Below are 27,500 nucleotides of genomic sequence, written 5' to 3' on the forward strand. Positions count from 1 at the left end.
TCGTGGGGGTGTTGTACCGGTAATACAAGCCAAAGTAGGCCAAAGCTTGTCCTGACCTAGATGACAAGATGACGTCATGCTGCAACCCACTCTTTAGTCTTCTTTTCTCAAACGAAGAGAAAGATATTCTCTTGTGGGATACTTGTTTCCTCTTGATGCTTCGAATATATATATATACCAACCAACGAATATTTATATTTTCAATGGGATTTTCGAAATACAATATATGGTTGTTGCATGATCCTGAGGAATGCCCCGGACATAGTTTTGATCGCCTTTTTGATGTTTCCTTTTTTGTTAATACATACATACTCTTTATATTTACACTCTTTTTATATATACAACTCTTTATATTTATATAATATGATCGAAGATTCTTTTCTTTTACAAGAAAAAAGAAAAATGACGTCTCTGTTGAAACTTACAAATTTCTGTTCAATATTTATATACATATATTTTGTTAGATAAAAGTATATATATATATGTCTAACACAATTTACAAGTAAAAATACTTAGTTTCCAACTATTCAAAGTTACAACTTCTATATATTCACATGAATTTCCTTGATCGACCTCGATACATCTAACCGTTTAACCTCAAAGGAACTAACTTTAATTAACCTTTGATACCTCCAACGCATCTGACCGACACAAGGAACTCAATCACATAAGAGTAGACGGACGTAGCAAAGATATCGACGAGGTAACGTAGAATGTTTGATAAGGCATATACGCAACATAACGATGTTCTTTGAGATAATGAACGTTCATATGCAATGTATATAGAAAGAGATATAGATAGATAGATAGACAGATGTACGTACAATTCTATCAGCTTTCTATATTCAACATCGATATTTGATACACGACGAATAATCATGACAAACATTATTTCGTTGCTAAATAAGACGGATTCATCTCTCCGCCCTTCCGCCCTCCCCCCTTCTTCTCTCCCTAGTTCTCTAACCAATACATCGAGACATAATGTTTAGGTGTGTAAAAAGACTGCGTTGTTAGTTGGTCAAAGAGGCTTTCAACTAACGCAAAAACAACGAACGTAACCGCATGTTTGCTTCGGCTAACCGACTTCAACGCTCCTACAGAAAACGTATTATCATCCACTCTTTACCTTTCACCATTTTACTAACTCCCTCTTAAGCTATCGAAAAAAAAAAAAAAACAAAAAAAAAAGAAAGAAAGCTAATTCGACCTTCTCCTTCGTCTTGCCTTCTTCGCCCTTTCTTCGACCTTCCCTCCTCTTTCCTCAAAACCCGATCGATACTCGTTGTTTGCACGGCCTCGTTTCTACTCCTTCCTTCCTTCCTTCCTTTCTTTCTTTCCTTCCTCCTTCTCTTCCCTACTTTTTTCACCCCCTCATCAATTTCCGATCTAATTTTATTATTATTCGTGGATTTTATTCGTGGATGTAACGATGTCCTCTTTTTTCTTTCTTTTATTTATTTATTTATATTTTTTGGTTTTTAATTAGTTCTGATTTCGCGAATACAATAGATATTGGACCACATCGACGATGCCCCTCGTTAATATCGTTTTGATCAGTTTTGCACGGTCGAAACTATTTTGTTTTTGTTTAGTCTTTTGTCAGACGCAAAGACGTTTATAAATTTTCTTTGAAATATTTATTAGTACGTTAATTTATTAATGGATTTTTTTTACCAATCAATGGGTTTTATTAATAGACAAATATTGTATATTTTAATATCATTCGCTACCACTTGTTAAGTTCGAATTTTTTTCTTTCTTTCTTTCTTTTAGTTTATTTTCCTTTATTTTTTCGTTTAGAAGACATTTATATTTCTTTCGTGAAAATATTGATTAACTGTGAAAATATTTTTTTTCTTCTTTTGACTAAAAGATTCTCAATGCTTCATAAAGGTTCGTCGAACCTTTTGGTTTTTTATTTAAAATTCTTTCTTTCTTTTGTTTCTTTTTCTGTGTGTCTTTCATCTTAACGACATTCTTATTTTTCTTCGAAATGTTTTTCCCTTCGTAAAAATACATATATCTTCTTTCTACTGATGGAAAAGCTGATCTCATGAATCACACCGTCATGAACGTTAATACTCGATCGAGAAAACTTCTAGTATCTTCAAGTATACGCGTCACCGCGTAACCGAGATGTAATTTATTTATCCCCCCGATCGTTCGTTCCCTCCTTTTACGTGAAGTTTATGGGACCTTGTTTCTTTACAAATAACTAATAATAAATAAGGAAATGGAAAAAGTGTATTTAACTTATTCGCATTTATTCCGATATATACGAGAATTCCGATATATTCGAAAAGTTTTACGTTAAAATATTTATCACGAACAATTCCTCGTGATACAATCAATTTTTTTGTGTATCTTTTATTATTATTTTTTTTTTTTTATTTTTATTTATCTTTTTAAATTCATCGATCGATAATAATTTAACCATCGATTTTTCATCGTATTAAAAATTTATATTACGTAAATATCGTGATTTATTATTTTAATATATTTTGAAAAGTATTTATATAAATAATTTATGAAAAAAAAAAAAAAAAAATGAAATAATATAAAATAAAATCTTATTGACAAATAATATTTCAAAGCGGCATTATCAATCATAGTAATAATTTATTATCAAACAATTATATAAATATAGAAAATATTGTGACCAATGATATGCATCATAAATCATAATTCATCGATTATAAATAATACATTTTCAAAAGTATATGCCTAATCGAAAAAAATATTTCTTGTAAACAAAACTTGTACAATATATTTGTACAATATGTTCATATAATAAATTTTTCGAAGTATGTACATAATTAACTGAAATATTACATCCATTCTAAAATAATATATTTAATAATGCATTTCCATAAATAATAACAAAAAAAGAAAAAAAGAAAGAAAGAAAGAAAAGACCAACAAAAATAATCTCGTTGATATTTCAATGAATATGCGAGATATTCACCTATTAAATTTTGTTGAATGTTAGGAGAAGATTCTTTTACTAAAGACTGTCATATAGTCGACGAGCTTATCCTCTTTTCTTTTTGTACATATGAGATCATATCTTTCTCTCTCTCTCTCTCTCTCTCTCTCTCTCTCTCTCTCTCTTCTCAAACGCGTCCAGTACATATAAATATATACGAATATGTTTGAAAACATTCATAAAATACCATCGGCTCATCCACTTGTATCACTCAACGTTCATTCGACCGTTCTTTCACTTTTCCGTCAAATTCAATTTCATATGTCGCCCATCAAATCCGATATCTCACGAAACGAAACGAAACGGAACGAAACGAAACGAAACGAAAAGAAGTGAGCACACAGAAACACACACGCGCGCGTATGATGAAAATTATATTTCTTTTCCTTTTATATTTTTCCATGAAGAACACTAAACGAGCTTTCGCAAGTTCAAGGTAACCAACCAAAAGCTTGAACTGGTTAAATGCAACTCGTGTTTTTTTTCTTATTGTATACCTGTCAGAAAATATTTTCTATCTATGTGTATATCTGTGTGTGTCTATGTGTAAGAGAGAAAAAGGGGGGGAGAGAGAGAGAGAGAGAGAGAGAGAGAGAGAGAGAGAGAGAAGGAGAGAGAAATAGATACATACGGGTTGCGTTTGTCAGACGCGCAAAAATCTTTTACTGGTCGTAAATTTGTATTATTTAGGTCGTGAGTGAAACTAGGACACAGTTATATTTGCTTCATCTCGTTGTTGATGTGGGTGGTATGAACTGGAAAGAAAGAGAGAAAGAGAGAGGGGGTAGGGGGAGGAGGAGAGAGAGAGAGAGAGAGAGCGTGAGAATACAGTTTATTGAAATACTGAAATAATGTACGTCTAGTCTACCAGTCTCGTCTCCGAGCAACAACGAGAACAAACTATTGCTTGTTCATCTTTCTCTTTATTTACATTCCTTTCAAAATGATGGAATGTCGATCAGTATTTCGAAGAATATTCATTTATGTGTTGCCCATGAATCTGTATGACGACGACGACGACGACGACGACGACGAAAAGGTTTCGGTTAAATACTAATTGAAATTCATTCTTAAAGAGGATATTCTTCTACCGAATAAATAATGACGGAAATTTTTATTGATAAATAAATTTGAAGAAAAAAGAATATACAGTATATATATATATATATATATATATATATATATATATATATATATATATATATATATATTGTTTAATGATATCATTGATATTTAAAAGATCCAATTTTGGACATAACTTATTTTTCTTTTTTCTATACAAAATAAATTTACCAATATATGTAAATATATAAGCACATATATGCATACACAAATAAAAACGTTAATGGCATTAACGTATAAACCTAAAGGATGCTTTTTCATCGTTTCTTTACGCCAAGCTTCGCGATGATTTCATGAATTATTAAACGAAATTTATTCGAGCGGATGCAATCCAACGTTGCTGAGTTTCACGCATCTTCTTTCCATTGCTAGTATTAAAGGAAAGTAATAAAAAAGGAAAGAGAAAGATAGAAAGATAGATAGAAAGAAAAAAAGAGAGAGAAAGAGTGAGAAAAAGAGTGTGTGTGTGTGTGTGTGAGAGAGAGAAAGAAAGAAATATGATTCAACGAAAGGAAAGTAGTTTAGCGAAGTGAGTTTTCAAATGCAAATTTTTCTCTCACTCGATAAGCTTGACCTTTGAAAAAGAGAAAATTCATCTTGTTCGTTGGAAGCATCCTCGAACTTCTTGACTCATCGATCTCTGATCATACTGATCGAATTTCTAAGAAATGTCCAATGTCTACTTCCAAATTCAAATGTTATTTAAGTAGGTACGTTTTAATCAGTAGATAGGTATAATTTCGGAAATTGATTTTTCAGTTTTTTCGATTTCAAATCTTTCAAAATTTTTTTTATTTTTATAATTGATACGAAAGAAGAATTGAAACATCCTTTGTATTCGCCAATTTTTGTTGGCATTAACATTTGTGAAATAAAGACCATTAACTTTTGATTAAAATAAAACTGAACTGGTGTGTATGATTAATGTTGATTTATACAAAAAATAAATAACGAGTTGCCAGATTTTGTTCATCCTTGTAAAATAAAAGAGTATCCTTATGATAATTCGATACACTCGATGGAACAAACTCGATTTTAATATTTTTTGATAATAATGTGCATTAAAATGATTGTATTTGAAAGGGTAATGAATATAACGATGGAATTTTCTAAATTTCTAAATTATTATGAAAGTAATTCTAACAGTTTGTTTATAAAAATAAAAAAATAAAAAAAATAAAAGAATACAGTCGAAATTTTTGATCGAAAATTTATTATCCCTCGAAGGTACGTATTATCGTTAGAAATAAAAAGAAATCTATTTCTATCCTTCTAAGACGAACGAAGAATGAATTTCGAAGGTCGAAGAATCATCAACGTTAGTAGCCAAGACCTCGTTATTTCGCTTCTAGTTTAAAGAAATATCATTTTACGTGAAAATTACATCATCATCGTCAAGGCTACGAACTTAACAAGCTAACGAATTAAATTCTAATTAAATAATTAGGAAAAGCTTTCCCTTGGTTTCTCAAAGAAAAAGAAGATGAGGAAAGAAAACTTATAATTTCGATTCTTACAATCGAATTAAATATTTTATATTATCAACAAAATGATTCAATATTTCTTAAACTAATTCAAATATTGACATTTATATATCATATTATACATTATATATATATATATATATATATATATATATATATATATATATATACACACGCCTAGAGATATGCAATATTTCATACATCGTCGATAACGTCACTTGCAAACGTCATCCATTTCGATCCCTTACGATAAGCAGCCCATTAAGACGTGAACATCATAAAAAGAAATCTACATGAAGAGTATATATATATATATATATATATATATGAACAAATATTTGATAATTTCATTCATAATTAATTAATGAAAAATCTCGAAAAATTGTCATAATCTTCGACATAAATCATTTCTTTAGCTTTTCCAATAAATATTAATTTTCTTTTAATGATCGATCAATCCTTATCAACAATTTTTCATAGTTAAATTTAACAACGCACACATTCGTTACGTTAGCATATACGCGCCTTTCATTTATTATGATAATGAAACATTTAATCACGACGAGAGATAATGCAATGAGGAGTATTCTCTCTTGGCTAACTAGACAAATGGACTGAACTTGTGACATATATCTGATTAGAAAGATTATCTTGTGAAAGAGGATAGAAAAAGTTGTCTCTTGATCGTTGAAAATCATTTTTCATTAATGACGTTTAATCGAGAAGGGATATTTATTTCTTTCATTCGTTGAAAATGACGATATTCTCAGTTCGATCCAATTGAAGTCACTAATGATGGAAGAGAGCTGAACTCTAAGAAAACTATTGAAAGCACCTGATTCGATGCTTGCTCATGTCGAACGCGTTTGAGGATGGATTAAACGAAGAAAAAAAGAGGAGGGAAAAAGGAGAAAGAGAGAGAGAGAGAGAGAGAGAGAAAGAGAAAGAGAGAAAAAGAACAAAAAATAGAAATAAAAAAGAAAGAAGCACTTTATACGAACTTTATACGAACGATCGACACCACGTACGAGGATTTTTCGTTTTTTACCTTGAATTTTCTGTTTAAAAGAAACACGAAAGTAAGAGAAAGAGTGAGATAAAAGGAAAGAAAAAAGAAAAAAAAAGACAGAACAGAAGAGAAAGAGAGAAAGGTAGAACGTCATTCCTAATGTATTTCTCAGCTGACAGTTAGTCGATAGCCAACATGTCGTCTCAGTCGTATACACTATAAACGGGATTCTATAGGAGCGAAGATATTAAACTCTATTCGTTGGCATAATACGATAAACATAGTCTTCATCTGTTATTGAAAAATTATATCAAATAAAATATGAGATCTATGATATCTGTGCTAATCGATCGAGATATCTTGAATAACGAATCTCTTGACAGAGAAAGAGTGAGAGAGAAAAAAAGAGAGTGAGAGAGAGAAAAAGAGAGAAAAAGAGAGAGAAAGAGAGAGAGTGAGAGAGAGAAAAAGAGAGAAAAAGAGAGAGAAAGAGAGAAAGAGAGAGAGAGAGAGAGAGAGAGACGAAAATAATCCATTTTTATATAAAATACCGATTATTAGGGATACATATTTCTATAACATTTCTTTTGAGAAATTAAAAATTGTCGCCCTAATTTCAATATAATGTAAATATACCAAAAAAAAAGAAGTTAAATAAGTCGAATTACTCACAACGATTTTAGAACTTTCATTAAAATATCTCGATAATTGTACAATTATGTAACTTGGATTGTTTCCATATACATAATTATCGAGAAGAAAAGAATAAGAAAAATGAGAAACAATTGTTTCGTTAGAAACATAATTCATTGTTCTAATCTTTTCGTTATCGGTTCTTAAGAGATTTCATTTTTTTTTTTTTTTTAATATCTCGAAATTGTATAACTGTAAAACTCGAATTTTTTTTTCGTATAGATACTTACGACGAGGGAGAAAGAGAAAAGAAATAAAGAGCAAGATAAAACGAAAGAAAGAAAAGAAAAATGAAATAAAATTTTATTAGGAAACGCTATCAATCATCATCGTAACTTTTTCTTTATCCTGTCTATCGTAAGAAGATTTGATTTTTGTAAAAGAACGATATATTCGTAGATCGGGTAAAAGGAAATGGACCAGACAGAGTTCGAATCTTTCGTCTCGTCCACGAGGGAAATCAATATTAGCTACGAGTAAGCTTGCGCGCCAGTTATCCCCTTCCTTCGTGCGTTTAGTACGTGTCTAGATTTGTATGTATGTGTGTGTGTGTGTGCGTGTGAAAAAGTATGTTTTATGTTATGTAAAAGAAGTAAAAAAAATATGAAAAAAAAAAGAAATAGGAAAACAAAGAAAAAAAAATTAAAAAATAGAAAAAAGAGACAATTCGTTAACCGGAAACAATACAAGCAATTTTAGTTATTGATAAACTTCCCCTTGAGATAGTAACGTCGATCACTTTTCTAACAAATCGAAGAAATTTACACGTTCACATTCACGAAGAAATCGACACCAATGTTCAATTAATTCATGTTCAACGTCGAAGAACGAATTTGATTGTTGCTTGTTTGTTCGTTTCTTTCTTTCGTTCTTTCGATCATTCATTTATACGCATTGGGAAACGATATTTGCGTTGTAAACGTCTGATATGTACGATAATTTACCGAACGTGAGCGAAAACAAGGAGAAAGTATTCAATTATAAATGGACACTCTTTTCTTTTAGAAAGAGTTTTCGATCAATTAATACGGATAAGCAATTAAAAATGACAATAATCTCATTCTATTGAAAAATATTTGTTATTATTTTTATATATTATTTTTGTTGTTATATATTATAATTATAATTATATATTATAATTATATATTATTTTTTATATATTACTTTTGTTGTTGTTGTAATTATAATTGTAACGAAAGAATAAAATGATATATTGATATTTTCGAATTTTCTATAACTACAATTATCGATGAATTATTATGATGCAATGAATATAACACAAACAAGATGATATTAGATATTTGATATTTATATAAATATAAATATATAAAATCATGATGAACAAACAAATATTTGATCAAGTAATTAACGAATTGATTATATCATGAATATTTTATTAAAATAATAAATTGTCGGCGAAGAAACGTCCGAATTTCTCGTTAATTTTTTTTTAAGTGAGAGAATTCTTTTCGAGTATCGTATTTAAAGATACAAATTTTCATGAAAAAGAAAAACAGAGAGAGAGAGAGAGAGAGAGAGAGAGAGAGAGACAGACAGATATAGATAGAGAAAAAAATAATAAGGATAGAGATAGAAGCAGGAACAGAGAGAAAGTATCGTATTCTTTGCGAAAGCACTTTTATGTTTAATAGAATATTCATGATCTATAATATACCACTATTTTTCGTATGTGCATAAAAATATAGAAAACAATGGAAAATTTCAAAATCCTCATTGCGTGAGAATTATCGGCCTAGTTCAGCCACTCTTTACATTATGCCTCACCTTGAGATATACACTTGAGCAGTGTCGGCCCTACGAAGGTCAAGGTTCGATATCGATTAGTCACAGAGTGTATCGTTGCAGGGCTCCGTTGTACCGTGAAGATGAAACGAGAGATAGAAATAGAGAGAGAGAGAGAGAGAGAGAGAGAGAGAGAGAGAGAGAGAGAGAGAGAGAGAGAGAGAGAGAGAGAGGAAGAGGAAGAGGATAAGGGAGGAAGAGAGAGAGAGAAAGAGAATCTAGTTATACTGAATGGTCCTGTTTAAGTGTTTCAAGTACACACATATATAACAAGTGCATATTACATGAACGATTGAGAAAGCCCTGCAAATTGATTTATAGCCTGATTGCATTTAAGTACCTTATACAATGTGTGTCTGCGATCAATCTCTCTCTCTCTCTCTCTCTCTCTCTCTCTCTCTCTCTCTCTCTCACTCACTCACTCACTCACTCACTCACTCTCTCTCTCTCTCTCTCTCTCTCTCTCTCTCTCTCTCACTCACTCACTCACTCACTCACTCACTCACTCACTCACTCACTCTCTCTCTCACTCATTCTCTCTCCTTTCTCTTATTCTCTTTGAATTTTCGTATATCTACGTGTACATGTGGTAAGCTAAACCCTAAATTCAATATAGTTGGTTCCTAGACCACTGCCAACGTATGTCGACAAATTAATATCTCCCAAATGATTATGCAACGAAAAGCATACGTCGATGGTCCTTTGAACTCAATTCTATATCAACCATATCTACTTGTACATTAATCGGCATATTACACGATACAAAATGATTCATAAGAAAGTGATGAATTATATAGGACAACAATGCAAGCGAATAACGAAGAAGATCGATATTTATAAAAGGAATACAAATTTTATCATGGAAAAGTAAATTATTGAGAATTTCAAATAGAAATTGTTATTCAACGATAATGTTTTAAATGAATAGAGAAAGAGAGAAAGAGAAGAGAAAGAGAGAGAGAGGGAGAGAGAAAAAGAAATAAATCACATATTCTTGAAAAATTCATTTCCATAAAAGTATCGATAGCTGTTACTCTTTATGTGATAATACTCGATATTTTATTTTCCTGGATGAACGATCGACGCGTGCCAAATGAAATACTACCCTTGCATACATACATATATACATATATACATATATATATATGTATATATATATATATTTTTACTCCCATAACGAGATCGTAATATGCATTAAATTATGAACCATTAACCGTACATGATGATTTAACATTTATGGAATCGTGCTTTTCGTAATCTTTCATCTAAATGGCATAATTCTCTCATTTTCTAACTTACTTCTCCAGCTTTATTGAATAATAAAAGAGAAAGAGAGAGAGAGAGAGAGAGAGAGAGAGAAAGAGAGAGATAGAAATAAGCCAGGAAGATAGATAAACTTAGTTAACAAGAAAGATTAATAATTAAGTAACTCATTCGAGTTAATTGATGTTACAAAGTTCTCTCTTTCTCTCTCTCTCTCTCTCTCGCTCTCTCTCACTCTCTCTCACTCTTTCTATCTATCTATCTGTCTCTTTCTTTTTTTTTCACATTCAATATAAAAGTAAGAAAGTAATGATAAAAGATCGAAGCTATATGAAAAAAAAAGAGAAGAAAAAGGAAAAATCAATAATTAAAGAAAACGATAAAAAGAATTTTATGATTCCCATTAACAAAATACGTTCAATAATAATAATAATAATTATGATATTAATGATGATGATGATGATGATGATGATGATGATGATAATGAACGTTAGTTAGAATCATCGTGCTTTCCAAACCCATGATTACTCGAACGTTAAGGGCTTTGACGTTGGGTCGGACTGTCTGAACGGTTTAAAGCCCTTGTCAGATGCAATTGCTGTGCTATAACAAAATGATGAATATATATAGATGTATATATATATATATATATATATGTATATATATATATATATATATATATATATATATACACACACACACATATATATTCTACAGGGAATATAAGACGATAGAATATAAAATCAAATGTAAATTATGGGAAAGATTACGTTAAGGAGTTCAAGGTTCAGAAGGACATAGATTCGCGTAAAAGGAAAATGCAAAGGAAAAGAGAAGCAAGAAAAAAGCAAATTTTGTTTTTAATTTTTATAGTAAGGAAAAATTAATAATAACATTAATTATTTTTAACTTTATTATTAATAATGAGGATTAATAAATATTATAAAGGAACGATTTACGAATTTAAAGGACCTTTTTATATGATACAGATGAGATAAGAAGAAAAGAAAAAAAGAAAGAAAAAAAGAAAAAATAAGATAAATATTAATAATAATCTGTGATAAAAGAGAGAGAGAGAGAGAGAGAGAGAGAGAGAGAGAGAGAGAAAGAGAGAGAGAATGATAGTGAACCGTCGTTAAACTATTGGAAAGAAAAATCCTATGGAACTCACCATTAGGACTTTTTTCGAAAATCGATGCAGAAATAATGCTGACGAAGTAGCGAAGGAGATAAGCGAAGGAAATGGAGGAGAGAGGAGGTGAAGGTTTAGTAACGGTACGACTTGGGTGTGTTAGCGTAGTTGGGTCTCAAATAAAGGGGGTGGTGGTTGGATCAATACCAACTGCCCCTATTCTTTGGTTGTATGCACGCGGTGTAGTATCTGAGTAAGAGAAAGCGCGCACGTGAGAGAGAGAGAGAGAGAGAGAGAGAGAGAGAGAGAGAGAAAGAGAGAGAGAGAAAGGAATGCACGTACACGAGCACAAGCGTGTAAAAGCAAAAAGGACATAGTATCAGTATATACGTGTATGTATATATATGCATAGTAGATAGACATACATCTCTATGTATTTGTAACTTCGGGGAAACAAGCAAAACACATCGTACATCGACAGGGAGCTAAGTTTGTCTGAGCATTTTCGTCGATTATCACTAACATCCTCTATCGATCGTGTACGTTTATACTTTACTTGTTGGTAATACCGAAAAAAAATTATAAGTCTAAAAAAAGAAATAAAATATTTTCACGAAGAATACGTGTAGACATGAAGAAATTTTTCGATAATTTTTTTTTATTTTTATTTTTTTTTTTATTTTTTTTTGTTATCGTTTAATAATTTTCACGTACATAGATCACATACGAAAAAATAAACAAGAAAAAGGAGAAAACTTTCTTAGCTAATAATCGACGACAATCGATCGATGAATTTCAAGTCGAATATCGCGTTTCGCAATTTCTCTCTAAGTACATAAGTAAGTATCTAACACATATGTAAACGTTAGTACGTATTCCATGTTCTCGAAACTTTTGCGAATGTTTGAAAATGTAAAATTACGAATAAGAACGAATCAATATGTTCGAGTATCTAAACTTATGAGGTAGAATTAGAAATTAGAACGAACTGAACGTAAAACACTTTTTTTCTTTTCTTTATTTTCTTCTTCTTCTTCTTTGTCTCGCTTTCAGTTTATTAACGTCAGTTTGTAAACTTATTTTATTTTCAACCATTATAATGTGATATTTACGATCAGATTAAAACTAGGTAAGAAACTTCGTGGCTTTAGGTATTCTAAATATTTCTAATATTACATGCATAACAAGGATAGTATACATATGTAAAAAAATATGAGAAGGGAGCTAGTAACACGTAGAAGGTCTCTATTCGTTAACTTACAAGCGCACGCTAACATGTTGTTCGATATATGGTATAAATATCGTAAAGCTTTGTCATCGTTTGTTGTAACACGATAGTAAAATCGATTTAACGTAATGATACTTCTAAAGATGATTCTAATGGGTCCTTTAACATTTAAAATAAATTTACCCTTTCGACTCCTTTCTCATTTTATATCATCCGACGATAAATATTTCTATTAAATCAATGAGATTATTTGTAAAGTAATGTCCGATTCCAATATAATATATTACAAGTTCTATAATACTTCGAGAGAATAAATTATAATGTAGGACGTAATACACAGTTACATACTAATATACATACATACATACATACATAAATAGTATGTACGTGCTCAATATCTTTAGAATACATTCCTAACTCTCTCCTGAGAAATTATATGTCACATGCATACGTACTTTCGCATAAAGTATCATAATATTCACATTCCATAGAGAGAAATATATAGAGAGATAGATAAATAGAAAGAGAGAGAAAGAGAAAAAGTACAAATCAATGTTGCTACTGGTCAAGCAAACCAATGAAGCCAAACCTTCGAGAGATAGGTGTGAAACCTTCGCGATGACGTAAGAACGTTTCCTAGAAATCATGATTGCAAAGACTATAAACTGCATATCATTGAAACGCACACATTTCTTTTTTCTCTCTCTCTCTCTTTTTTTTCTTTTTTTCATTTTCTCTTTTAATTCTATTAAACTTTTTAAAAAGATGAGCCTAAATGACCTATATATGTCTTTAAGAATTTATTTAGTAAACGAATTCATATCGTATGGAATATTGATATGAATGAATAAAAATGGAGTTTTTCTCATTTGAATAAATGAAATTTGAATAAATTTAATACATCGATCAATTCATCGTTCCCTCTAACGTAAGTTAATTCCAAGAATGTAAGGGATTACTATCTACGAATACGGGATTATACGAAGAATGATGTTTCGTGGTGGCTTAGGAACATTGATTCACGAGGCACCGTAAAATCTGATGCCTTAGTAGCTAACGGATGAAATCGAAGATCGACCGTGTTGCGATGACCTACATTTCGAACTATAGTAAGTTGTTACAAAACCAAAAGTCCGCTCTCTACAAGTTATTAATGTGCTTTAAGCTTATAAACGAGAAAGGAAAAAAGTAGAGAGAAATAGAGAGAGAAAGAGAAAAGAGAGAAAGAGAGAGAGAGAGAGGGAGAGAGGTGTGCATGTGATTCCAAAAATAAAAAAAGAAAGATAAGAAAAACAACAAATGATTCGTTTATTTTCAAAGAGAAAAAGATAACGAACGATCTTGATTGTTCATTGCTTTTTCTCTTCCTCTCTTTCTTGATTTCTCTCTCTCTCTCTCTCTCTCTCTCTCTCTCTCTCTCTTTGTTTTTTTTCTGTATCTTTTTATCAGCGATCGAACGAATACGACGTAATATTGAATATTTTTCGTAAATCTTGATCGTATATTCCTATACTACGAGAACGTAAATTAATTCTCATGTACTAAAGTTTAACACAATTCGACAGATAAAATAAAATTCATGCAATAATATTTCTCTCTCTCTCTCTCTCTCTCTCTCTCTCTCTCTCTCTCCCTCTTTATCTCTACCTCCATCCATCTTTCGCTCTGCCGATGTTTCTCATTTTTCCTAAGGGGGTTCCCTCCCACGTTAAACTTGTTACGAGTTTCCACGGGGAAAATCGCGTTTCGTTTTAAAACGCGAAATAAAAACAAGTTTTTAAATAGAGTTATCCAATGGCAAGGGAGAAGAGATAAGGGGAAGGGAGAGGGCAAGCGACTAAAGGGGTTTAGGCGAATCCTCGAAGCGCATCTATGCGCTCTCTCTCTCTCTCTCTCTCTCTCTCTCTCTCTCTCTCTCGGTATAGAGGAGAGAAGGAAAAAGAAAATAAAGGAAAGAAAAAAAATGTCTTTTCTTACAGATAAGAGTTTTATGTACCTAGTCTCGTAGGAAATGGTGAATAAAGGAAATGGGGACGTTATCAGTTACATAATAGATATGCGTGTGACGAATGTGTCGCGACGTAGGAATATAAATCTATCGAGCCAATATCTCGAGTTGGAAGAGAAAAGCCAAGATAGAGTAAAAGAGAGAGGAAAACTAAAGAGAGGGAAGGAGTGAGAGAGAGAGAGAGAGAGAGAGAAAAAGAGAGAGACGTAATACGTAGGAAAAATAGGAAAAATCATGGGTGCGTTGTATAAAAAGTAAAGAATAGAAACGATGTGGGAAAAACGAGTGAGTGAGGGAAAAATGTTCAATAGAAATTCTACTTTTTCAAACTATAGAAAAGCCATCATGACGGGAAAGTACCTTAGCAGATTAGACCAATCGTGGCAACTAGATATTAAACGTCTAAAAAAAAACATAGTTTCACCTACATTATCGGAGACTATATTTTTTCTAGATTGATTCTTTCGAGGGTTAATGATAAGGAAAATTTTCCCCGGCACCGAATGTCCATTTACCATATCAGGAACATAAACTGTATCTTTGAAAAATTGAAACGATACTAAAATGTCGTTCTATTATTCGCGGAAATGGAGTAGAATGATAGAACGAAAGACGTGCGATTGCAAGAGACTTTGAGACTTTGACTTTGACAGTAGCATTTACACGTGCAAGAAAATCGATCGATCATTGGCCTTCCATCGTAAAATCGATTAATCACAGGTAAGATCAAAAATGTTATACATATTTATTAAATTTTAATGGACAAAAAAAAAGGAAAAGAAAAAAAAAATAATGACATCAGAGTTATTATACAATTTTACAAGAATTTTTTTCAATTATTTTAATTATTTTAATTATTTTCTTATTTCTTTTTATCAATGTGTTTACTGTTCTTCCCATCCCCCTCCTCCATCCACTTCCCACCTTGTTATCGAAAAAAATATTATTGTCCTTATTGTCGGACAGTAAAGATGTCAACCTTGTGCGTTTCGTATTTGAATTGATGTTTATTATATTGATTTCACTCGTTAGAAAATATGCATGTACTACGGAACGACGTGAATATTTAAAAGAAAAAGAAAGAAGGAAAAAAAAGAGAGAGATTCGTGAAATCAAGAATGTTCGAAAACTTCACCGGACAGTATTATGAAGTGAGAAATTACGTAAGTTCGAGAAAATCTTAACATAAGATATGAAATTTCGAAAAACACATTATCTGATGACATATAACATCTAAAAAATCTTAAAAAGAAATCATATTGCAATTTACTAAATTAGATAAATTTACAAAAAAAAACTTTTTAGAATCTGTAAAAAAAAAAAAAAATAAAAAGCTACGTTCTTACATCGTATATCTACCAATAAATTGATTGAATAGAAATAAAAATGAGAAGAAAAAGAAAAAAAAAAGAAAAAAGAATTTAAGAATAAAAGAAGAACTTGGAAAATGTATTTAAAAGAACTAATTGGATCCTAGGAGATAAAGAAAACCAGAGCACCGACATAAAAAGAAAAAAAAGAAAGAAAAAAAAAAAGAAACAAGAACAAAGAGTCTGTCTGTTTAGTTTGCTAAGAGAGTACTAATGAAGAACTAGATTAGATGCTGAAGTTACTATGAATGGATTTACACGGAACTTTTGCTGATATTACGATGAGTATTTCCGACGATTATCTTTATGATCGTTGTAAATTGTTTCGAAACTGAGCCGCTATTTAAATTATTTTAGCCATATAAATTCATATTCGCTATATCCGATATTAAGTGTCATTCAATGTACTTTTAAAATCATATAAAAAAAAATTTTAATGTCAATTTAATTTGAAGATTACGATAATGTTGATTATTTTGTTCCTTCACTTTGATTTCTATCGTATCGTCAACTTGTAATTAATGAAAAATAGAACAAAAAAAAAAAAAAAAGAAAAAACAAAAAATAATAAAACATTATTTTTTTCTTTTTTTCTTATTTATCTAATAAAAAATCTTAATTGTTTAAGTCACCACGAAAACTACTCATGTACATGACGTCCTCAATTTGACACATTAATTCTACGTCATTAGCATATCTTCGTCATATAACTCGGCTATGCGAATTTGTAAATTTTCATTAATTATTCATCGTGTTGTATAACCGATGGATTATGGCCGTTCAACCGACTGAATTTTCATAAATAAATAAACAGACTATGTATTTATATAATTATTAAATAAATAAATTATTTATTTACGATATTACGTACCATATATATATATATATATATATATATATATATATATAAAATTTTTCTAAATTTGATACTTGATCTAGAGATTATTATGTCAGATTTGATAAGTTAATAAATTTGATAGATTAATTAAAATCTTTAACGTAAGTTATATCCGAGTGAACGATTTGGAATAAAAGTGACCTTGTTTCGAGCTATATAATAACGAAATTTTAATAATTAATATAACAATAATAATAATTCAATAATAATAATAATAATAGCAAAAAAAAAAAGAAAAGAAAGAAACAGAAAATAAAGAAAAAAAAAAAAAGACAAAAAATTACTCACGTTTTCTTCAACCGTCTTCTTGATTTTCACACTGGCCTCGACCACTGTCTTGCCGGCCTTGTTCACAGCGCTGTACAAAAATCCTCCGAGGCTCTTCGCGCCTGCCAATGCTTTCGTTGAAACTGTGAAAAAGGATAACAGAGAAAAAGGGCGCCAAAAAAAATTAAAATGTTAAAAAAGTTTCAAGAAAGAAAAGGAGAAAGAGAAATATTCTTATAAAAGAAATTCGTGCTAAGAAAATTCCTTTTTTTTCCATTGATTTGTATTCATTCGCACCTCATCTGTAAAAATGTAAAAAGTCAACACCTCTCTTTCTCTGTCTCTCTTTCTCTCTCTCTCTTTCCTTCTTTTCTTCTCTCTTTTTTTTTTTGATCTATCAAGAAACGTAACGTAACGTAACGTACATTTCAACTCCATTCAATTCGGTCAAACTAAGTGAGAGTTTTACGGAAAAACAGCTAGCCCGTAAGCTACAGAAACTTTCCATTACTTTTCACGATCTATCGAGATAAGTATAGCAAGTTACTATGTACCTACTTACATGCATACCACGTATACGTACATATTTATACAATGTCTCGACTGTTCACGATAAATTATCAATGTGGAAAATGAAAAACAAATTTTACTTTCATTCTTTCTCTACGATCAATCGTAGAAAATAATACGTTATTTTTTTTAAATTAATATAAAAGAAAGAAAGAAAGAAAGAAAGAAAGAAAGAAAGAAAGGAGAAAAAAGAAATTGAAAGGGAAATATATATATATATATAAAAAAAAAATGATTATAATAGAAACCTTTGAAGACTGTAATTATTCGATCGGATGATTGATCGTCCGACTTCGAAGAGGATCGATATTGCCAATCGATGGAGTGTCTCATCGTACGCAGCAACATTTTATAAAATATTTTTTTCCCGCTCTTGGAAATTATTCAAATCTCTTTCTTTCACTCTCACTCACTCTCTTTCTCTCTCTCTTTTCCAATTTCACACTTGTAATTACAATGCGATAAATGTAAATACACGTTGTACAATTTTTACGGCTGTGAAAAATCACAGTACATTGTAATGACGAAAGTTTTTGTAGTTGAAAAGAAAACAAAAATCAAATTATAGAATAAAAGGTTAGTGAAAGGAGCAAAGAATGTTGATAAAATGCACGGATCATAGCAAACGTTGTGGCTATCATCCTTCTGTTTCTGTCTGTCTGTCTGTCTCACTCTCTCTCTCCCTCTCTCTCTCTCTCTCTCTCTCTCTCTCTCTCTCTCTCTCTCTCTCTCTCTCTCTCTCTCTCTCTCTCTCTCTCTATCTATCTCTCTATGTATCTATATCTCCCTCTCTTTCGATAAAAACCGAGGCCAATTTAATCAACCAAATTGAGTTTCGATTTACGTTATTTCAACTCTATTATGTTTATCTTTGTCTCTCTTTCTCTCTGCTTCAGAGACGAGTCAGTTTTGTGTCTCTTTTATAGCTCGTCATTCTATTTTTTATCTCTCTCCCATCCTCCTACTCTCTCCCTCTCCCAACATCCTCTTCTCTCTCTTTCTCTCTCTATCTCTCTTATATAAAATCATATGAGAATTAATGCAAACGAGTAGAGGCAAACATGTCGGAATTCATTTACCGCAACACTTAATTGCTTCCAGAGCAATGAGCTAGAACTTGGAAAGCTGCTTGATTTAGGTTCAAAACGTTCGACCTTATTATGAAAGAAAATTTACGATAGTTAGATTAAATGCATGAGCTGTTAACTTATATACGTGGAAGAATGTGTGTGTGTGTGTGTGAAAGAGAGAAAGAAAGATAGAGAAAAGAAGAAGAACAGAGAATGAAAGATATGTATTAGGAATATATTTGATCCTTTCCTGGCACGTTGTCAAAGGAGGCTTGGTGTTATTGCCAAAAGTATACTCGAGAATTTTCGTTGTTATGTGGCCAAATCTTGGTACGCCTTGTTGAACTCTGATTTCGTGCGGAAACGCCGTACACAACCGCAACGGCATAATTTCTCACTTGCCTTTTAAAAATGATTTTAAAATAACGATTCGCAACGATCCAAAACGAGGGAAAAAAGATATTCTCACTTTGATGTGTTTCTTTCGCTTAGTTAGTTCTTACCATTAAAAAATTTCATTGTACAAGAAATCGAAATATTTGAAAAAAAGAGAAGGAAAAAAAGGAGAAGGAAAAAAAGGAAAAGGAAAAGGAATAGAATAAGAAAAAGAAAAAGAACTTCAACACGTAGTCTTTATTCGAAGGAAAAAAAAAAAGAAATAAAAGAAAAGAACTTCGAGAGAAAACCCTTAGAGATGCGACAACTTTTTCTTCTCGTAAGAAAAAGAGAGAGAGAAAGAGCGCGCGCGCGCGCGAGAGAGAGAGAGAGAGAGAAATAAAGAGAAAATAAACTTCTCGATCAAATTGAAAGTTTCTTGAGCTACGTGATACGATTGATCCTGAACGATAGCCCGATGAATACTAAACCAGATTTATTTAGCGAAATATTAGTTGAGGAGTTACGTTAATACGACACGAGCAAAGAGTACTGAATGGACAGATGTATGTATGAAATAAAGAAATATAGAGAACATATATAGATAAATAGATAGATAGATAGATAGATAGATAGATAGATAGATAGATAGATAGATAGATAGATAGATAGATAGATAGATAGATAGATGGATACATACATACATACATGAATAGATCGAATTAAAAGAGAAAGAAAAAGAGAAAGAGAGGAATGATCAGGAAAGGAAGAAGAGGAAATATGGGCAGAGAGGAGAGATGAACATATATATATAACCGATAAGCGATAACTATGATCCTAAACACGTGGAGAATGCGCTTGTGGCTGTACATCGGGAGACAGGAATCGATCTAACAGACACAGCTGTTATCGATTTTCATATTTAATGTCAAAGGAAAATTATAATGGTCTACCTATATAGTATATAATACATAAACAAATATATATATATGAAAACGTGATTAGCCATTATTCGTGATACTAGATTACGATCTTGTAGACAATTTCTTATGATCGTCTTATTAAAATGTAATCTCTAAAAATTTTCAATATGTTTCAAAAATATTCAATGATTTTCAAATAACTAATATAATTTTTGTAATATTGTTAAAGTCGAAGGTTCAATCATATATATATATATCCTGTACGTTACGAGAATTAAAAAAAAACCATAATATACTTTTCCTATACCGATAGTTGAACTATTACATTCTTGAACGTAAAAGTTCTCTCGGTATATAGCAAAAACCATAAATAAATCGTTCTCGATCGTACTCGATAAAATCTTATATACTTCCAAGAATACTCAAACTGAAAATAGTCCCATTCTCTCTAACCATTACGATAGAGCCCTTTATATCTTTGTTAATGCTCAAGGATAAAATACACGCTCGTGTTTACTATTATGCAATCCTTTTGATTGTAGAAAATCTACGTAAACAACGAGTCTCATAGAAATTGTTTCTAGCAATGACCTAAAAGTTTATAGAGGTGAATAATGAAGAAGAAGAGAAATTGAGAAAAGAAGAATATTGGTGGCAGAGAAAAATTGGATGACAGAGGGAAAAAGAGAGAGAGAGAAAGAGAGAATAAATTCGAAATCCAACATGATATTTCTTTTTTATTTTTTTTTCCTTTTCGATCTATGTCGTGCTGGTGAACCCTTCTCTCTCTCTCTCTCTCTCTCTCTCTCTCTCTCTCTCTCTCTCTCTTTCTCTTTCTCTTTCTCTTTCTCTCTCTCAAAAGGGGAAGTAAAAAAGACTGAGTGACCGAATCGTCGAAGCGAGACGATTCTCGCAGCATAGATTTCGAAATTGTATGACGTGCCGACGGACTCTTAATCAACGTCGACCTTGCACTTCCGCCTATCGCTGTTAACCTTGTACCAGTTTTCCCCGTCCAAAGAAGAAACGAAACCGTGCGAATCCATAACGCTCACCGACGACGAGGTAGAAATTCTTTCTCGTAGACTCTCTCGACTTCCCTCGAACAAATTTATATGCTTTAGCGATTACGAAAGGTGAAGAGAAATGAATTTCCTCTTAATCAATCGTGAAGGAGATTGAAAAACAACATTTACTATTTTTTTTTTCTTTTCTTTTTTTCTTTCTTTTTCTTTTTTTTTCGACACGAATATTCGAAACACTCGAGTTATGAAGAACGATATAATAGTTTATGTTTCATACGCGTACGCGCTTGTAAGAGAAATTTTTCAAGAAAGATCTTCTAAATGAAGTTAAAAGATTCTCTCACTCTCTCTCTCTCTTTCTCTCTTACTTCCTCTTTTATTCTTGCATTACATTTTGAAATGATCAGATTAAGTCACCAGTTTTAGAATAATATATATATATATATATATATATATATATATATAGAGAGAGAGAGAGAGAGAGAGAAAGAGAGTATTCCTCTTAACTCTCACGATATTTTATTTTAACTGTCTTTTCCCTTTGGAAAAGGAATTATGGAATCTCATAATGGGAAAACGTGCTTATTGTTCAGAATTCAGAAGAAAAGAGAGAGAAAGAGAAAGAGAAAGAGAAAGAAAGAGAGAGAGAAAAAGAATGTGTGTGTGTGTGTGTGTGTGTGTGTGTGTGTAAGGAGATCGAAGAAGTTGAAATGCAATATAGCATTTTTCAAAATTAGAAATCCCTTGAAGGATTTCAAGTAATTCTCACATTTCAATTTATATATCTCTATTTCCGGATACCTTTCAGATACCTTCGACGTTTTTCCGTCCACGTTTGAGAAACAGAAATTCTATATGAAAATTTCTAGACATCGATCAACATAGTACATATATTTTTTCACGAACATAGACCAACTCGAAGACAAGAAAAGAAAGACAATCGTCCTTCCCCTTTTTTCTGTATTCGAAGAAAATCCAAGCATGAAATCGAATCCTAAATATTTCGATATCTTTCGCATTCTAACTCAAGTTGGGATGTTTTTTAATTTAAAAGTGAAATTTGTAGAGACAATTTTTAAACAATTTGTAGGCAAAATTTGAAGAGAAATTTTTGCGATCAATTCGTTTTTTTAATTTTTCAAAGCATGTCCTCTCAAAGTGAACGTTTAAAAATATGATATCTCTCTCTCTCTCTCTCCCTCTCTCTCTCTCTCTCTCTCTCTCTCTCTCTCTCTCTCTCTCTCTTTCTCTCTTCCTCTCTTTTTTTTTACGAAAATTTTTGAATATATTTATCAGAAATAAAATAAATCCTATTTCTCTATTCCATGATCATAAATTCGATAAATCGAAGTAAATTATTCACCGATACGAAAAATAGTAGAGGAAATTGAATAATATCCTCTAATAGTAGTGAATCTGGGCCATATAATTGACTTATACCACTTGTTCACTTAATACCCCATCACAAATTCCCTCTCACATCAACTTAAAATTTATACGATTTCGTAAACTGGTTAAATTCGATAATGGAAATTTTCGTTTTAACATTCGAGTCGATAGCATTTATAATCCTTGATCATAGCTGATCGTTTATTATTAAGAAAACGTCATACATAAACGATAAAGTAAAAATATAGTAAACTAAAACAAATAAAAAAAAATAAAATAAAAATACGTTGATAATCCAGCTACGTTATATATATATATATATATATATATATATCAAAAAACACATTTCACGAAACTCGATTTCGTATTGTATAACGAAGCTTTCGATGTTTTTTGAACTCTTAGGAGCATGAACGAATAACAAAAAAAAAAAAGAAGAAAGATTCCAAAAAAGAAAAATAAAAAAGAAAGAAAAATTACATCGAAGCATTACATTTCCCCAAACGAAACTCGAGAACGATCATTGGTCGTTTGGTGAACAGCAATTCGTTACTTCCATACAATATAAATGAATACAAACGTATATGTATAGGTACATATATGTATGTATCCATATTTAAACAACGCCCGGGAAAAGCGTCGAAATTGAAGATACCACGTAATTTATAACATATATCAGATTCCATAAATCCTCTTTCCCTTTTAACCCTTCTATCTTTATCACTTAAAGAGAAACGCTACCGTTAGACAAAATCATATTTCGAAATCGAACAGACAAAAAAAAAGCAAAAAAAAAAAAAAAGAATAGAATATCGAATCGAGAGAAGTCAAAATCGGAGAAAAGAATTAGAAAGAATAGAATTAGGAGGATGAAGATGAGGATGAGAAAATGGAGGAAGAGTTGGTGGATTATAGTGGTTATGTGTGCAACTCGTAGTCGTTGATTTCCAAGAGAAGAGTCGCCCGGGTGTAGGTATTGATCGACAAAGATGGGGGTCCAAACCCTCGACGCGAAGGACGGCCACTTGCTGACTGGATCTGGTTATATTCTCATGGATATTCTCCCTCCCTCCCACCCTTCCTCACTCTCATTCTCTCATTCTCTCATTGTCTCTCTCTCTCTCTCTCTCTCTCTCTCTCTCTCTCTCTCTCCCTCTTTCTCTCTCTCCTTCTCTCTCTGTCTCTCTATATCTCTTTTCGGAGTTACAATCGTAACTCCGAAAGATAGGAACACTCACTACGAAAGTCCAGCGTTTCCATCCCTTGAGAAGAAACGATGAGAATCCAACCGATCAACGTCTTTCCTTCTTTTTCAACTGTTTTATTCTGGATCGACGCAACTCAGCAACGTAGCAACGTATTTTAGCGCCCCGGGCCAAGGTCAAAGGTTTTCTTTGATCTCAATCATTCTCTCTTTCTCTCCTCAAACGATCATTCTACAGCTCGTTAGACTTAGTTTCTCTCTCTCTTTCTCTCTTTCTCTCTCTCTCGCTCTCTATCTACCTATCTATGTATCTATCTAACTCTCTTTCTCTTTCTTCCTTTTGTGATTATGATTTCGTACAGCCTTTTTCATTATCTCCAACGAATAAGAGAATTTCTTTCATTTCTTTTTTTTATTCTCTCTTTTTTTCTTTTTCTTTTTTCTTTTTTCTTTTTTTTTCTTTTTTTTTCTTTTTTTTTATTCTCCCATCGTAGAAATTCTTAGATTATAACGAAATGAATTCATTTTTTGTGATAACAAAAACAGAAGACCGATAAGACCACGAAGATCATACTCGACGGGTGGTACCAAAGCCAAAATGGCATTCACGAATATTCTCATTATTTATACGGGATCGTCGAATACTCAGAATGGTATATACGTTTAGATGGTCGGCATCCCGGGCCAAGGCCAAATCCCTTGACTTTGTTCTGTAACCCCTCAGTGGTAGTATTTTCGCAACAACCATCCAAACGCAAAGAGCAACGCCTACATTCACCCTCGTTTTTCTGATGTCTTTTTGAGTCTCACTTCTTAAATTGGTTTCCTCTCTCTCTCTTTCTTTCTTTCTCTCTTTCTCTGTTGAAAGAGTATCGTAATGTTTGGCAAGAAAATCTGATCGTTCTTTGTAATATTTATTTAATACGGTCATCGGAATTGGTAGACATTATATTTCTATGAAATCCCATTCAAATTTCAAAGGTGAAAACAAAGGGGAATACTTATCAATTTTTTTTAGTGATTCCATCCGATCAAAATCGATGATATTTGAAAAAATAATATGAGAAGGGACATAATTTAAAGATGATCCTTCGAAATTTAAGAAAATCACGTCAGGATCTATTATAAAAATTTGAAAATAATGAAAAAGAGATATTCTCTACGATAATAAAGAATTCTCAATCCATCAAGATTTGACTCTACCTAATATTTATATTATAACACTACGATCTTTACTTAGATTTTTTCGAAACGGATCAACTATATCTTACTGTTTATTTAGTATTAAAAAAAAGCGTAATAGTTAAAGAAAGTGAGGAGAAAAAAGGAAAAGGGAAAGAAGATAACAAAGATAAAAGGGAAAAAGCTAACAAAAGAGGGTGAGTATTATATTTAAGTATTTACTTTTTAAAACTTCTTGTTCATTGTATGATAGCTTAAGCGTACACAATGTCATCGATTGAAACGTGACATTTCGTCATTGTCTTTACTATTTTTTTCTCTTTTTTTATTATATATATATATATATATATATATATATATAGTTTATTATTTCAAATAAATAAATATTGTTTTATCTTGTTTACAAAAAAAAAAAAACAAAGAGTCGATTGATACACGCGATAGAATTTAAATTAAATATCCCGTGAACAATTATCAGATTTCCCTAGAGAGAAAGACCAACCAAAAAAAAAAAAAAAAGAGAGAAGAAGTAAAAGAAAGAAAGAAAGAAAGAAAGAAAGAAAAAGATAAAAAAGTAGGGAGAAAAACAGAAATAAAAGAAGGGAAAAAAAAGGATCAGACCTTAATACATATAAAATGAAAGTGGTGGAGATTGAAACAACTCTGGTAACGTGGGTCTCATATCTCGCAGTGAGACCAGACGAGAGCGTATTGCTTTTTAAAGTGGATGAACGTGTTTCCGATTCTCCCGATAAAAACGTCGAATAAAATATAGAAATGAGTGTAAATATTATTTCGAAGTTTTTTTTGAAATAGGCGGATACTGCTCCTGGAGAATTCAGAATGAAAAAGAGAGCGAGAAAATAGATAAAGAGAGGGAAAGACAAATAGAGAGAGAGGGCCAAAAAAAAAAGAGGAATACTACAAAGGAATCGAAGAGATAAAGATGTATAAAAGATACAGAGGCAATTCCCGAGGAAATGAATAAAAGGAAATGAAATAAAACAATCCCATATGATTGTACATAAGCTTTTATCACTCTTGCTGCCCTTTCATGATACTACCACTAAATGTATGCAAAAAAAGGTATATATATATATATATATAAATAGTAAAAAAATAAATGGCAATAACATAAGAACTCGTAACTTCATGAATTGCAAATTGAAGTTTAATTATTACTTATTTATTATTTTTTCATTTTTTCTTTTTTTTTATTAATTAATAACAAATCTAAAAAACATGTATTCAGAATGATCACTTTTACATTTAAAAGAAGCCGTCAAGGCGGTTTTTTTTTTTTTTAAATAAAAAGAAAAGAAAAAGAAAAAAAAGTAATAAAAATTCGTTCATAATTCATGAAGCTGAAATTGCTTCCACTTAATTTGGATCACTTTGTATATATATATATATATATATATATATCCAAGATAGTATATAAAAACAATTGAAGATGTATAAATATTTGAAGATACATTCTAAACTTTAATGTTAAAATTTGGAAAAATAATTTCACTTAATGAGAAAAAAAAATTGTTGTTCTTGTCTCTGATAATTAAAAATATAGATCTTATTTATACAATAGAGATAATCAATTCTTTTGAATTGTCAGTTCGATTTCATTTTTGATCAACTTCGAAGATTCGAATTCACAATATAATAAATAATGTAAAATAAAATAAACAAAGAATATAATGAAAATGCCTGAATACAATGACTATTCATTCCATCGTCTAGTGGCAGTAAATTTTGAAAATGACGTTGAATCAAACACGAGAGAATTCAGTAACGATTGCATTGCAATTTCCACGAGTTCCTCTGTGAATACTTAAACTACTACCACACCAGAAATAACGAGATCACTACTGCACGTATTCCCATGGCATACCAAAGGATGGATTCTATGTCGTTTCAAATGATTTAGCTAAAACCGCTCGAAAAATAAATGCTTTAGAACGTAAAAAGTTCTTTGTTAGCACAAGTTGTTTTTTATTGACTCAAAGAAACTCAAAATTAATTAATTTTATTAGATATATCGATAAGTACACACACACACACACACACACACACACACACACACACACACACAGTGGAGAGAGAAAGAGAAAGACATATAAATAACTTGAAAAATCATTCTGTGTGTGTGTGTGTGTGTGTGTGTGTGCATACGCGAGTTATTACAAAACTCGATGCAATTTTAAAATATTTAACTCCCACGTCATTATTAATATTTGAAAAAGCTATATAAAAGTGCCATTATCGTGGTTAACATACCACAAAAATAAATTTTTTGATAAATATTCTTAAGGATGTATAAATTTTTAAATCAAATTATAACTCGAGTAATTGATAATAATTTTATGAAATATTTTCCACAAGAAGTATGTATAATATTCCGAGAGAGAAAAAGAGAAGAAGAGAGAGAAAAAAAGAAGGAGAAAGAGAAAAATAGAAATAGAGAGAGAGAGAGAGAGAGAGAGAGAGAGAGAGAGGCAG

At 31.3% G+C, this 27,500-nt stretch overlaps 1 protein-coding gene across 1 annotated transcript in view; it reads right to left on the reverse strand.

Moving 5' to 3' along the window:
* The window catches only part of LOC124427253 (synapse-associated protein 1), a gene marked incomplete in the record, with an annotated part of 50,792 nt that overhangs the window by 17,388 nt on the left and 5,904 nt on the right, over positions 1-27,500 (reverse strand). Inside the window, 1 exon segment of the mRNA XM_046969904.1 lies at positions 17,288-17,409. Within this exon segment, the coding sequence (XP_046825860.1) occupies positions 17,288-17,409 (122 nt within the window).

The sequence above is a fragment of the Vespa crabro genome, chromosome 10, assembly GCF_910589235.1.
Source record: "Vespa crabro chromosome 10, iyVesCrab1.2, whole genome shotgun sequence".
NCBI classification, from domain to species: domain Eukaryota; kingdom Metazoa; phylum Arthropoda; class Insecta; order Hymenoptera; family Vespidae; genus Vespa; species Vespa crabro.